At 38.0% G+C, this 14,497-nt stretch overlaps 1 protein-coding gene across 1 annotated transcript; it reads left to right on the top strand.

Moving 5' to 3' along the window:
* The first annotated feature begins 1,173 nt into the window (after positions 1-1,173).
* Positions 1,174-14,056, top strand: LOC5569210 (SUMO-conjugating enzyme UBC9-B). Its single transcript, XM_021857230.1, has 5 exons — positions 1,174-1,403; positions 1,630-1,755; positions 12,996-13,079; positions 13,154-13,416; positions 13,496-14,056. The coding sequence occupies exons 2-5, from the start codon at positions 1,690-1,692 to the stop codon at positions 13,560-13,562; spliced, it is 480 nt and encodes a 159-aa protein (XP_021712922.1). The 5' UTR covers positions 1,174-1,403; positions 1,630-1,689; the 3' UTR covers positions 13,563-14,056.
* Positions 14,057-14,497: the final 441 nt, after the last annotated feature.

The raw sequence follows: 14,497 nt of genomic DNA, 5'->3' as shown, positions 1-14,497 counted from the left end.
TCAAAGAAAAATGCTTTTCTTTAGCATTTCTTGCAAGAAATTTCCCACGCATCGAGATAGGCGATAACTTTTCTGTTGAAGTGCATACTTCCCATAATGTTTAATGAATTTTGAAGAAAAAAGGTTTTTTAGCCAAAAACTGTAAATTTTGCATCAATTTCTGACTTTGATAGTTTATATCTCGCATAATCTGGGATAACGCCCTAAAAGCCATTGGTAACCATGTGTGTAGCTCGTTGATTTTGAACAAATTAATGAAAAAGCATCCAAACCAACACCATTGGCAGGTAGGGAATGATCATTTCTTCACCATAGCGTTGTTAAAAAACGTGTAACTGCATTCAAATGCTGAGAAACAACACGCTACACACATAGTTACCAATGGCTTTTAGGGCGAGATCAGAAGTTATGCGAGATATCTCAGAAACTGAAGCAAGTAGGATCTTCAAAGTTTGATTTTTTCCTAATAAATATGTTAGTAATAACACAAAATAACCAGAATTGATTTAGGACATAAAACGCAGTTAAAAGTTAGAAATGGTTCCTCGCCGAAGTTGGATTTTTATCAGAACCTATGGGAGATACCTAACTTCAGAAGTGGTACATTTGATTCGCATCTGGATGCGCCCTACTTCCGACGTATAGGGTATCTTGCATGGATTCCGAGAAAAATCCATCTTCGGCGAAATGCATTTTCTAACGTTTGACCGAACTTACAATATATAAAAAGTTGATTCTCGCGTGTATCTTTCAGCGAATGCGCTTATAAATTAATCTTATGCATAATATGATATTATCTGTGATTTGCTATCTTGAATACATATTATTTTTTTACACCAGATTTCAATTTAGACAAGTTCGAGCTGTCAAACGTCATTTTTAGAACGCCACCCAAAATATCACGCACACAACGACGAAGCGCCGTCTTCTTTGGTCTCTAATTGCATGCTTGGTGGAGCGCATGCAGTCAAACTTTTTTTCAGATATCAACCTAACGTCACTGAAATTTCACCCGATGTTGGGTGAATGTCGATTTATCCTTGTGGACCGCTGAATTTATCAAGATTTCCAGAGTGCCAAAGCCAACCTCCGTCGGCTTGTCGCATCTTGGCCGCGTGCTTTGTTTGTATTCGTAGCATCGTCCATCGTTTTGAGGGGTAGCCAAGGAAGAAGAAGACCTCTTGCGGGGTTTGCCGTTTCACCGCGCTGCTGACTGCTGTTGAGGAAGAAGAGATCCTGAGTGTGTTTTTTGGCGTTCGTTAGCCCCACGAAAAAAACGCGATTTTGGCCAACCAAAGTTCCCCGGGCCGTGATAATTTTATACTAACCGAAAGCCCGAAGGTCCCGTGTTCCGGAAAGTGTACGAATCTTGCCAGGAAGACTGTTTCAGAGCCACAAAGGAGGTAAGTTTTCGGGTCGCTCCGTGTGCGAGATTTTCCTCGAGTGACGGAGAAAAGTTGCAGAAGCAGCAGCAGGCAGGAAAAAGCTCGCATCGTCTGTCGCTCCCCTTCTGGCCCTCTCCCTGGCTACGCTTCTGTCGTCGTCGTCGAGAAGATTCCGTTTGGTGCTGAAAAGGAAATTAATTGGGCACTTTTTTTTTATTTTCTCCCGGACACTTATTCCCAACAGGTTATCGGCGCATTTGTTTGGAACCGATAGAAACCAGTAACAGCCCCACAGGAAGTCACAATGTCCGGAATTGCGATCGCGCGTCTCGGCGAGGAGCGAAAAGCATGGCGTAAAGATCATCCCTTTGTAAGTTTGTGAGGGGTTTTCATTTTGGTCTTTCTTTTGTTCTTGTTGAGGGGAAGTGTTGTTTGCGGGGATGATGCGGGTTGATTTTGCGGAAGGTTAGTGGAACTGGCGGAAGGGCTTTTAGATTATTGTGCAAAGCGAAACCAAGAGCGTTCGGTCTGATGTCGAATTGTTGGAGGTGTAAATCAGTGGCGTACACAGGTTTCAATGGATGAAGGGGGGTCCAGAGTAAAATACCTATTTTTGTTTCCTGGACCTGACATACAGGCTAACGTAATCAATAAAACAAGAAATTACAAATTAAAGTAGAGCACCAACAGTCGGCTTTATTGACTTTGTAAGAGCAATTCCACGTAACCACTAGTTCGCTAATTTGCCTTTTTGGACTTGTAGGCCTGATATATGGCATATCAGCTCTATATCAATACTACATTAGTATATAGTGCGGATTAAACTGCTTTTAGATTTCACTCGATGGTTCCTTCAATATCGAGTTATGGAGAGTGACTGTACTATAAAACAGCATCATAACAGTATATTGTGTATTTCTTCCACTACTGGACTGCGAAGTGCGGCCTCATAACTGCGAAAGTTTGAATAAAAGTGCGGGATTGCATTGAATCCTGTTGGTGTCTGCAGAGTACTTATTCTTTGAGTTACGAAGAATAAGTCCCTTAAAGACACCTACACTCAGGCAAAAATACTATGAATATCCATTGTTTTCCCTTATGTTTATTTGCCACAAGAAATCGGTATGCATTTCATTGATTCACCTTATGAATTGATCTGAATCATGTCAATGTGGTGTCTTGCTTATTTTATAAAGCAGCCTTATGAACATTGATATGATAATTTATGAATTTCTTTTTTCAGTAGTATAAACTACATTACTTTTTATAACACTAATTATTATTTCTTTATTCGTTTTTTATACCTCGTGGGCAAGACATTTCATTCTGAATATTTACAGAATTTCCAATGCGTTTATTTGCTCAATATTATGTTATTAATTACCTAACGTACATAAATCGAAATTCCACCTACTTTGTCGTGTTGCTCCTAAAATTAGAATAATAATATGCAAATTATGAAGTAAAGTACTGTATGGTACTATTGCATATCGAGCAGTGAGCCGGCGAAAAATGAAAATTCGATTTCTAAACGTTGATTAAGCGATTTTCTAAAGCAAAATGGGATATTAATGTAATATGCAATTGAATTCAATTTTATTAATCTGTATATCTGTTCTTTTGTTTATTTTTTCGATTTTCACAACCCTCCATCGCCGTACTTCCTTTCCCACAATTAGACTTCTAAAAAAGTTGACTGCAGTATGTGGGATGTCAACGATCATGCCAGTCGAATAACTGTTCTGCCTACGAATTTCTACCTGAAAATTCAATTTCGTACCTATTAATTTTAAATTATCTGAAAATACCAATTTATTACCTTTTAAAATATTCTAAAAAAAATATGATGCTTCAGTAAATGAATCCGCAATCAGCATCTAGTTATGCTTCCATTTGCAAATTTTCATAATAACAACCTTATGAGTTTTTCACACTAATGAGAGCTATGTGCTTCATAAGGAGACTTAATGAAATTGATATACGTTAATGAGGTATAACATGCTTCGAAATTATGGTTTTCATTGAACTAATATGGAATCTATAATGGCCTTATGAAAAATGGTATCATTAAGGAAATGAATAATGACAGCAATGGAAATCATAAGGCGCGCAATGAAGTTTGTGAACGTTCATTATAATTAACTATGTTATAAATTATGATTATCATTTCAACGGTATGAAATCCATATTTTCCTTATGAAATAGGTTTTTATTGATTTTTCAACGCTTCATAAGGGAAAATTTATGAAATCCGTTAATTTATTTGCCTGAGTGTACCCAAGGGTGGAGGGCGGCTGTCAACTAAAAAAAAGTAGTAAAATTGAAAAGCCGCCAACCTTAGTCCAGAACCAGTTTTAAGGCTTAACGCGGAAAAGCAAAAATCATTCTTCGCAAAATTACCGGTAATCAATGCGCTTGAAAGAAATTGATTGCAAGCAGTTATTTGCTACGTGCTACTGCAGTGCGCTGTTGGCAATTTAATCAGAAAATTCTGCTGAATTCCCAAAACAGATGTTTGCGAGAAAATTGATTAAGCCTTCGCCATTGTTTGGTCGTTATTTTGTATGGTTGTTTACATTTTAGAACCAGCGACACGTTGGGGTAGTAAAAAAGAGCCGCCAGTACCACCCTTGCCACCTACCCGATTTGATGCAATTGCGCACTTTTATTAGCGTTTCCGCACCTGTAAATTTTTTTGCGATAGTCCAGTGGTGAAAGAAATGCACATTATTGTTGGAAAAGTTTTGGGCCAACTCAGCACAATAGCTAATAGTAATATCATGAAGTTCCAATTGTATATAGCTGTGTTGTTATATTCACCAAAATGGCTTTGGTGAGTGAATTTGACGGATAGCGCGACAATTTTCGTTGCATAGGGTTCATCGAATGTAGCGCGGTTGTTGCACCATGGCCAGATTTATTTCTCGAGAGCGTGCACGGTAAAAAAAAAACAATTGTGATTGAACACTAAGAAAGCAGTTATAACTAGTTTATGCATTAATGACTATTTTTTATTCTTCTTTCATTTATTTTGGGATTCTTTCGGAAGTTTATCTATGATAATAAATTGAATCACTTAAGGATTCTTCAAGAAACTCAACAGCTCTCTAAGATTCTTCTAAAAATCCTCCCGAGATTATTCCTAGAATGCCTCATTAACTCTTCCACAAATTTCCCTGGGATTATCCTTAAAATTTCTCTGAAGTTCTTCAGATAATCCTAATGGAATTCTTTATATGAAATCCTTCTGAAATTTATCAGAAAATCCCTCTGTAGTTATTTCATAAAACTATTTAGAGCTGTTCCGACCAAAAATCCTTTTTGGATTATTCCGGGAAAGCTTCTGGGATTCCTCTTGCAATTTCTTTATGATAAATACTACCTAAAATCTGTCGGAAAATCTTCCAAGAATCCCTGTGAAATTCTCCCGAAAAACCTTCTGGGATTCTTCCAGAAATCTCTCGGAAATTCATCTTAGTTTCATTCGGAAATCCATCTAAAATTATTATAGTTATCTCTCTGATCGCTCTGTGATTCTTCCGAAAATCTTCCTTCTATTTGATTATCTCGCAAATTCTTCTTGGATTCTATGAAAATCCTTCCGGTTTTTTACCCGTAAAATTTAACTGGAATCTTGCCTATTTTGATTTTGAATGTTTCTATAATTGCTTTCCTGAGGGATGATTTTTTTTTAAAAGATCTGGATTTTAAAAAAAATTGAACATTTTTTTGAGGATTATTCCAGAAATCTTCGGGGTTTCTTACAAAAACCCCTCAGCATTTCTTCCGGAAATCCATCAAAAATATTACAGTCGCCTCTCCACATCTCGATATCAAAGGGACCATCGAGATAGGGAGAGATCGAGACAAAGAACCAATTTTTGATGAATACTAGATTGAAAAACACTCCGTTGCCAAGAAAGCAATACACAAACAGACGTCATTTTGCGCTCCTAATTTGTTTTGAATCCCAAAACTTTGGTCTAGTAACCTTCGATAATGGTCATTAGAGATGGTCGGGTCTCGGGTTTTCAAACCCGAAACCCGACCCGAACCCGAACCCGACGGGTTCGGGTCGGGTTCGGGTTTGAATTTTTTTATTTTTTCGGGTTCGGGTTCGGGTCGGGTTTGAAGGCTGAACAATTATCGGGTACGGGTCGGGTTCGGGCTTGAAAACATTCGGGTTAACTCGGGTTTGGGTCGGGTTTGGTGAGAATTGTTCACAAAGTAACAACCAGAAAGCTTTCATATGCATCAGAAACGATGAATTTATCATCTTTTCGAAGTCGGGTTCCATTCGGGTTTTTCTTAGAAAACTTTTCCGGGTATCGGGTCGGGTTCGGGTTTGAACAGCGAAAATTTTTCGGCTTCGGGTCGGGTCCGGGTTTGCTTCTTAATTTTTGTCTCGGGTTCGGGTCGGGTCCGGGTTTGAAAGAAAAAAATAAGTCGGGTACGGGTCGGGTTCGGGTTTGAAAAATGTGAAACCCGACCATCTCTAATGGTCATATCGACATACGGAGAATAAATTGAGAACGAAAAATCATCAGAAACACATCGAGATATGGAGATATCGAGATAAGGAGGATATCGAGATATGGAGAGTGAAAATGTATGCAGACTGAAGGGACTTATGAAATCATCGACAAAGGGAGAGATATCGAGATGTAGAACATCGAGATGTGGAGAGTCGACTGTATATCAAAATCTCTGAAATGTTTCCACAAATTCATCAGCATTTCTTTCGTAGTGTCCCTGGGACTTTTTTTTTGGATATCTCTCTTAGATTCTCTCAGGATTATTCCGATTCTTCTGAATTATTCCGATCCATCTGAAACTATAGTTAAATATCTATTATTCCACTGTCAGATTATGGCGTTTAAATTATTGGGATTCTTCTGGAAATTCCTATAGAATACTATCGGAAATCATGTTGAAATCTCGTAGAGATTTATCTGACAATATTTTTTATGGAAATCAAAAAAAAAAAAAAAAATACAACAAAATTACTATGGAAAAATTTGACAAGAATTCAGATTTCTGAATCTCAGAAGCTTTACGCATGATCAAGAAAAAACACCGAAAAAAATCCGGAAGAATCTTTGAAAGATATTATGAAGCCTTCCAGTAAGATTTATCCGGAAGAAATCCAGGAGTATTCCAGAAAATGTTCTGAAAGAATCCTATTGAGATACTCGATAGAATAATCACATGATAATTACTTGAAAAATCCAGGAGGAATACGCAGAAGCATCTTAGAAGTACCTATAATAAGGATATTGACGAAAAAAAAAAATAAAGGGGCATTTTGGAAAAAATCCAGAATGATTTTCGAAAGTATTCTCGAAAGATATCCGAAAGTATTCTAACAGGATTTCCAAAAAAGTCTTAGGTTATTTTTGTTCGAATCCAGAGGCGTTCTCGTTAGAATCCCAGGAGTATTACCTGAATTATCTTAGACAAATTTTTGGAAGAATCTCAGAGTTCGGAGGAATTCCAGAAGAATTTCTATTAGAGCCCTAGGAAATCTTTGGAAAAATCCTCTAAAAATATCCGGTAGAACTGCATTAGGATTTTCGGTAGAATCTTCCGTGATTGCCGAAAAAAATATTAGAATTTGATTTCCATGATTTTAAAAGAAATCCCAAGTCTTCTCTAGAACACGTCAACATGTTGCAAAATAAGTGGAGCTGCTTTTTTTTAAAAAAGCAAAATAATAATAATGACCGGTCATTTCAAATCGAGTGTCAGTCTCGTTCCGTGCGCGTGCGCTTTCTGCGGAGCCGTCAAAACAGACTTTTTGTGCGCATACACTGAACGAAAACTCCAGTCTTCTATTGAATGATTTGCAATTCACTTGGCTTCAAATCTTCATATTCCTAATCTTGAATGAACATAGAAGAATATGATGCGTCCACCAGCTAATGAAGAAGAATCATCCAATTCTGAAATGATTTTCAGTTTATATCCATATGACAGTTAGTTGGAAGTTGAGTCTAAATAACACATATGAATAACATGCAAGTATTGACAGATTTTATTATCTGTCATGTTCCAAACATAAAATCATTCAATTATCGTCATATAGGCCTATAGGCCTTTTCATGTGACAGGTCCGTCTATGCATTTGTTTACATCAGTGGAGGACCGGTGCTAACACGGGCCTGTCATTTTCATAGAAGAACTGTCAAAGAGCTTCCCAATCAGCTGATTTGAAACGTCATGTGAAAAGGCCTATTCTTTCTTTCGCTCTCCTTCACAAGTGAACAACAACTAAGCACGATCCACCTCGGGATGGATCGGTGAGCTGTCTGGTTGTTGCAGATGAACAACTTATCGTGTAGTGCGACATCGCATCACAACTCACCAAAGAAACGGCCAGTTGAGATTAACAACAGCCCTTATGATTTCTGGACGCAATAGGCAATCAATCTTCCAGAATACCAGATAACCATTGTGACCTGAGTGAAAGAAACTCTATCCTACTAGCTATACATTTTGCTCAAAATATTAATCCAATCATGTCTACCTTTAAAGGTTATAATACTCATAACATCGAAGAAAAACTGGTAAAACGGTATATAGGAAAAAAAGGCAATAAGAATTTCGGTATTTCAAGAGCACTAGTATAGTGAACCAAACAATTGTTGAACTTTTTTACGACGATCAAGTCTTCAGCTCTGACCACAGTTTAATTCTTAAGTTTTGTGCCTCTGAAAGTTTGACAGTCACAGGACAACATTTTGTTCGGATAAATATCTCTCGGACATGGGGCCTTCCTTAGCCGCCGAGTGGTTAGAGTCCGCGGCTATAAAGCAAAGCCATGCTGAAGGTGTCTAGGTTCGATCCCCGATCGGTCCAGGATCTTTTTGTAATGGAAATTTTCTTGACTTCCCTGGGCATAGAGTATAATCGTACTTGCCACACGATATACGAATGCGAAAATGGCAACTTAGGCAAAGAAAGCTCTCAGTTAATAACTAGAAGTGCTCATAAAGAACACTAAACTGAGTAGCCGGCTCTGTCCCAGTGGGCACGTTAATGTCAAGAAGAAGTAGAATAATTTCTCGGACAGTTTCACTTATATCTAAGCCACAAAAAAGCATGAAGAAATGAATGAAAAAAACAAGTTTTGACGAATGCATGTAAATCGTATATTAGGGTATTAACAGACGGTGGTTAAAAAACAGTACACGCTTTCTTTACTGTAGCGCCAGTATTGAGAAATGCTTGATGGGCCGAATTAGTTCAGCTTCCCCTAACAATAACCGTTCGAAATCGTACACTCAAAAAAATCCACACGTCAAGGATACGTGAAAACATACGTAGTTTTTTTTTCATCGCACTTTTCACGTAGCAGCTACGTGAATCCATAGGTGGCACTGAATGAACTCACGAGTTAATGAACTTTTTTCGATCCACCGGAGTTTCACGTAGCAGTTATCAGGGATGTGCGTACCTTTTACAGAGCGTTTCATTGGATTCTAAAAATGTTTTCCAGTATGTTTTACGGGCCCTTCAGATAGAAAAGACATATATTTCAGGTTCTTTTTCACTGTTCTAATATGTTTTTTCAATTGGAAGAAAGAAATTAAAATGAAACTAACAAGAAATTACATTTTAACATTCATTCAACCATAAATAAAAAAAACACTTAAGCTCCACATTGAGAAAACTGGCGGATTTCGCCTGCCATCGTGGTTTCATTCCGGTTCCAACCCGTTTGTAGGTCACCAGATCCGCTTCCAACGTTGAGTCCGGTGCATGGGTTTGCAAAAAATAGATCTTTGCGTGTCGACGATACTGCCTTTCGTCCAAAACGGGATACTTTAGGTTCATTCATTTATTTCATAACCCTGAAATTGGTTATTTTAGACACCCACCCACCCCCTTGTAACGCTTTTGGTATGAATGTTATTGAATTTTTGTATGGGCAGTAACATTGCTAGGACACCCACCTACCCCCTCTTGCGTTATGAAATTTGTGAATGGGCCCTTTGCAGGTGATTCGCTATTTGATGCCGTCAAAAGTACTGCACTCTTCGCTCAGCTATATTAGAAGAAACAAAACAAATCAATAAAGAATTAATTTTATTTTGACCAAGGTTTACTTACCATCATCTTTTAAGTATTGTATGCGGTTTTAAAGGTCTTGGAGTCAAACTTGCAATTTTTCCCAACGACCGGACATTTTTAAACCCACCATAACAAAGAATGAGCTAGAAGTTGAACTGTCAAAATTTCGGTTCATTCACCCGTACGTTCTTTTCACGTAAGAGTGACGTTCTCCAACAGTAAATGTTATTAAGGGTTCATTTCATACATATTTACTTCTAGGTGATTGCTACCGTCTTTTTGAAATCTACGTGATTTTTTACGTAGCCTTGACGTGTGGATTATTTTGAGTGTAGCCTAGGTTAGACTTAATCCGCAAGAGATGCCTGGCGAATTTGTTAATTTGTTTGCTTGGAAAATTTTTGAATCTATTTCTTAATAAATTTCTGAACTAGCTTCTTGGTAAATTATTATAGGCATAAATCCTGCTGAACAAGTTTCTGACAAATTTGATAATTTTTTGTTGTTGAAATTTCAGAGAAGGTTCAGGCTTCTTTCTTGAACGACTTTAGTTGGACTTCCTTCAAAAGGTAGGTCAGAGTGTCAGAGATCCGTTCAGGCTATTCTCCATTGATTTCTCCATAAGTTCATCTAAAGAAACTCAACAGGTCTGTCAGGAATTAAGCCTAAATGTTGACTGAGTTTCAAAACATTCTTCTTCTTCTTCTTTCTGGCGTTACGTCCCAACTGGGACAAAGCCTGCTTCTCACATTTATTAACTGAGAGCTTTCTTTGCCGATTGACCATTTTTACATGTGTATATCGTGTAGCAGGTACGAAGATACTCTATGCCCTGGGAATCGAAAAATTTCTTTATGAAAAGATCCTCGACCAGCGGGATTCGAACCCACGATCCTCAGCATGGTCAAGCTGAATAGCTGTGCGTTTACCGCTACGGCTATCTGGGTCCCTTAAACATTACCATAACTTTTATTATTTTAAATTCTACTAAAAAATCTGAAATGTTTGTATTGGGTCTTGCACATTTCAGTGATAATTTTGACATCCCTCCAAGCATGATTTCGCTGCGACATATTCCAAATCACACAACCGCGCACAGCAAGATCTGTTTAACTAGGAAGGCCAACTGGCCAACTGTCAAAAAGCTGAAACAACCTATCTTATGACAGACCTTGCTTGTATACATTTGCACTGCGAAATTGTATGCGAGATTCGACTGTGATAATAAGAAATTTGGGGTGAGTCTAAATGGGTGCAAAAGTCGCAATACAATATTCATTTATTTTTTTCCAGCAAGTAAGCAAACAACCCTTTCCTCTTCAGACTCATTGATAGGCTTACTGAAAAAAAATGTTTGCATTAGAATAAAAAAAAAACATTAATGTCCTGCTATTTAATCAGCTTCTGCTGATACAGATTATCCTTGATTTATCATCGATTCACGAAAAAAGTGACTTTAGTGACCATTTTTTTCTGAAAAAAGTGTCTTTAGGGACTTTTTGTTGCAAATAGTGACAAAGTGACCAAATCACTAAAAAGTGACTCGCTACCAGGCCTGCAAAAGTAAATTGATTGTTTATCAATAGTTTTGCTATTGATTGGACTTGATTGGTTGACTTTTGGATTAATATGATGAGTATAGATTCATATTCTAGTAACTATTACATTGGTTCTGTTTGTCTCAAGTTCGTTGATAATCAATGGAGCTGTGGAGCTACCATGGGAAAGAGAGGGTTAAGCTAGTTCAACTGTCCTTGAACTAGAGAATCATTACAACACGCAGGGTATAAAACAGGTTCAAACATAATGAAATTGAGTTGCAATTGACTGACAGGAATTTCAATGACACATTTTAGTAAAAAAAATTCAAACATCTCGTCATACAAAATCCAAGTTTTCGGAATATAAGCCTGTGTGGAATTTGAGACAAAACGGTAGTTTTCGTCCATAAAATCATATTTTAGGTCCTTTGAGGTAACCTTTTGTTCTCCAGGGCTTGTAGCAAGTTACTTTTTGGAATAGAAATATTAGGTTAATGGTCTTCTCTTTTTAATGAAGTAATCGCTATTTTAATGCAAATATCAAAAACTTCTATTCTAAATGGACGTCTCTTTTTAGTTTTAATTTGTAATTTTAACCTGATTATAAACGATAACCTGTTAGTTGAACTTTACATCGGGTCAAGGAAACAAAAATCAAATCAAAAATGCTCTCTAAAGTAACTTTTCTTCCTCTTCCTGCTTGCTTGTGCAACATTGTGGAGAAATGCAAAGAAATGTTTAGAGAATTATGCGCTATCATTGCACGGGTTATTCAAGATTTCTTTTCTCAAAGTCTTCTAGGAATCGTCATCTACTAGCGTTTACTTCAGAGACTCCTTCAGGGATCCCTCCAAAAAATCATCCACCAATTCACACATGAATTTGCCCAGAAATACCTCCAGCGATTTTTCGAATGATAAGCTCCAGGAAATTCTCTATAGCTACTAGGGGAAAGTGTGGCAATTTGTTCAGCTTAAGGAAAAGTCGATAAAAGTGCCGAAAATATTATGAAATCTACGGATTTTTGCATAATTTCTAACCATTTTTAGATTAAATTGAAAAGAACATTCTAACATTCAAACACCATCATTCTAAAATGACGAAATTCATAAGTGCCATTTGGGGCAATATAAGCAGTTTTCTTTTCAAACATCATTTATCTTATTTTCTTTGAGTTTAGAACATGCCTATTGTTTCATTCATTGTCAGCTTTGAGGTTGCATGTTATTTTAGATGAAATTTCAAGAACTTATGCAGTTTTCAAGGGTTGCCCATTCCAACCCATTGGCCGCCCCGACTACCATTACTTTCAGTAATTTCCACAGGGATTACTTGGAAAATTATGTCAGGGATTGTCCCAGAATTCCCTGCCGTTCTACGCATATTTGTTCGCGGTCTATAAAGTTTGCATAGAACATAGGACAAGTAGGCTTAGAAGAGCAGTATGTTAGAAACGGTTTCTCATCGAATTTGGATTTTTCTTAAAATCTATGTGAGACACTTAGCTTCGTCCAAACGTCACGTGGTATTCATGAAATTTAACAGCTCTGCTTTCAATGATCCAGCCTTCTACTGGTACATTACGTACCAACCTGGGCTTCTCAGTTTATCATTATAAAGAACACATATAAAAAATTTCAATGAGAGCTTTCTATGACCTATTTCAACATTTCAACATTTGTATATCACTTGGCAAACACGAAGATACTCTTATTTCCCGTGAGGTCAAAAAAATTCTCAAGCCCATAAAATTCTCGACCGATGGTATTCGAACCCGCGACCTACATCATAGTCTTGCTGAATTAAATTGAGACTTTGGAATTGGTAAAATAGTGATCATTTTCTTGAAAAAAATCAGGTTTTCGAAACATATTAGGGTCAACCATTCAAACGCTCTTGGAACATCCAGGATCTATCCAAAACACGCTTATTATATATCAAACATCCCAAAACATGTTCGCAAATAAGTTTTACTGATGATTATTCCCATTTCTAGGGATTCGTCGCTCGTCCTGTCAAAAACGCCGATGGCACACTCAATCTCATGACGTGGGAATGCGCTATTCCAGGAAAGAAGGGAGTAAGTATTACTTAAGCATTCTGAAATCCCAAACGTTTCCTAATCCTCCGTTCCTTCCCCCCTTTCTTACGCAGACCCCCTGGGAGGGTGGCCTCTACAAGCTGCGAATGATCTTCAAGGACGACTACCCAACCAGTCCGCCAAAGTGCAAGTTCGAACCGCCACTGTTCCACCCGAATGTGTACCCATCGGGAACCGTTTGTCTGTCGCTGCTGGATGAGGAGAAGGACTGGCGTCCGGCGATCACGATCAAACAGATTCTGCTCGGCATTCAGGATCTGCTGAACGAACCGAACATCAAGGATCCCGCCCAAGCGGAAGCATACACTATCTACTGGTGAGTATACTCGCTTTTTTCTCGACCGATCCTAAAATTAAGAGTACTAACATTTGGACCCGATTTTCCCAAAAAACAGTCAAAACCGCCTGGAGTACGAGAAACGTGTCCGGGCACAGGCCAGGGCCATGGCTGCCACGGAGTAAGGTGTGTACCGTTTTACCGTTTAAGCTAGTGTGTGACGAACTGAGACAGTAAGAAAATCAACTAAAATTAAACTTGAACCGTGCGTGCTGATCGGGGTAGTTCTGTTCTGCGGAAAAATTGCTGGTCACCGGAAAAGTGACCGCTGGCCGGGGGGAAAGAGAACATACAAGTACACAGTCGGGGAGTCCTTTTAAATTAAGCAAACTGCAGCAAACAACAAACAAGAGGATAACAAAAGAAGATCAACCATACTAATTACTTTAAACATACATATTATATGATAATCTTTCCACTTTTCGCAAAAAAAAACGCAACGCAAAGGAAAAGAAAACCTGCAGATAAATTTATTCAAACTATAGATCTAAGCCACTTTTTTAATTATTTAGATTTGAAAAGAAACAAAATGGAAAATACAGATCACGAAGGGTCAATAAAAATGCAAGCCGAAAGATGGAATCCATTCTCACAACCAACTCGCCTAGAGTAGAACAAACACGACCGCGGTCAAGTTATTCCGAATTATGTAGAGAAAAGTCCTTTCCTTTACTCCGTATCGAGCTAGAGAAACATAGTAAAAGTTGATTTTCATGACTAGCACCTCGATGGTGCCTTGCACCGATTTTGTGCTCTGTAACTCGATACCTTCAATATCTGATGGTGCTACGTGAGTGTCTTTAATTCTCTTCCGCGTGGTGTCTCGATTTCGCGCTTCCAGCTCTTTTTCGAGGGTGCACTATGGGGGATCCCAAGCAGGCGGTCAAAAATATTTTTTTTTTAGTTTTATAGCGGTTTTTCATTTGTTTTAGCTAAATATGAACTAGAAAGTTTTTGGTAAAATCCCTTCTTGAGGACTGCTTGAGGTTTGTCAAAGCAGCCATTAACAACGCGGCGGAAGGTGCCATTGGGTTTGTCAGACGGTTTTGGACGAGAAGAA

This window comes from Aedes aegypti, unplaced genomic scaffold (assembly GCF_002204515.2).
Source record: "Aedes aegypti strain LVP_AGWG unplaced genomic scaffold, AaegL5.0 Primary Assembly AGWG_AaegL5_hic_scaff_963_PBJ_arrow, whole genome shotgun sequence".
Lineage (NCBI taxonomy): Eukaryota > Metazoa > Arthropoda > Insecta > Diptera > Culicidae > Aedes > Aedes aegypti.
Note: the sequence above shows the minus strand (reverse complement) of the source record. Positions and strands in the feature narration are given on the sequence as shown.

Excerpts from the sequence above, each read along its gene's own strand:
- LOC5569210 (XM_021857230.1), top strand. The coding sequence starts at position 1,690 with ATGTCCGGAATTGCGATCGCGCGTCTCGGCGAGGAGCGAAAAGCATGG. Across the intron at positions 13,080-13,153 it reads CTATTCCAGGAAAGAAGGGA|ACCCCCTGGGAGGGTGGCCT; the intron begins GTAAGTATTACT and ends TTTCTTACGCAG. Across the intron at positions 13,417-13,495 it reads GAAGCATACACTATCTACTG|TCAAAACCGCCTGGAGTACG; the intron begins GTGAGTATACTC and ends CCCAAAAAACAG.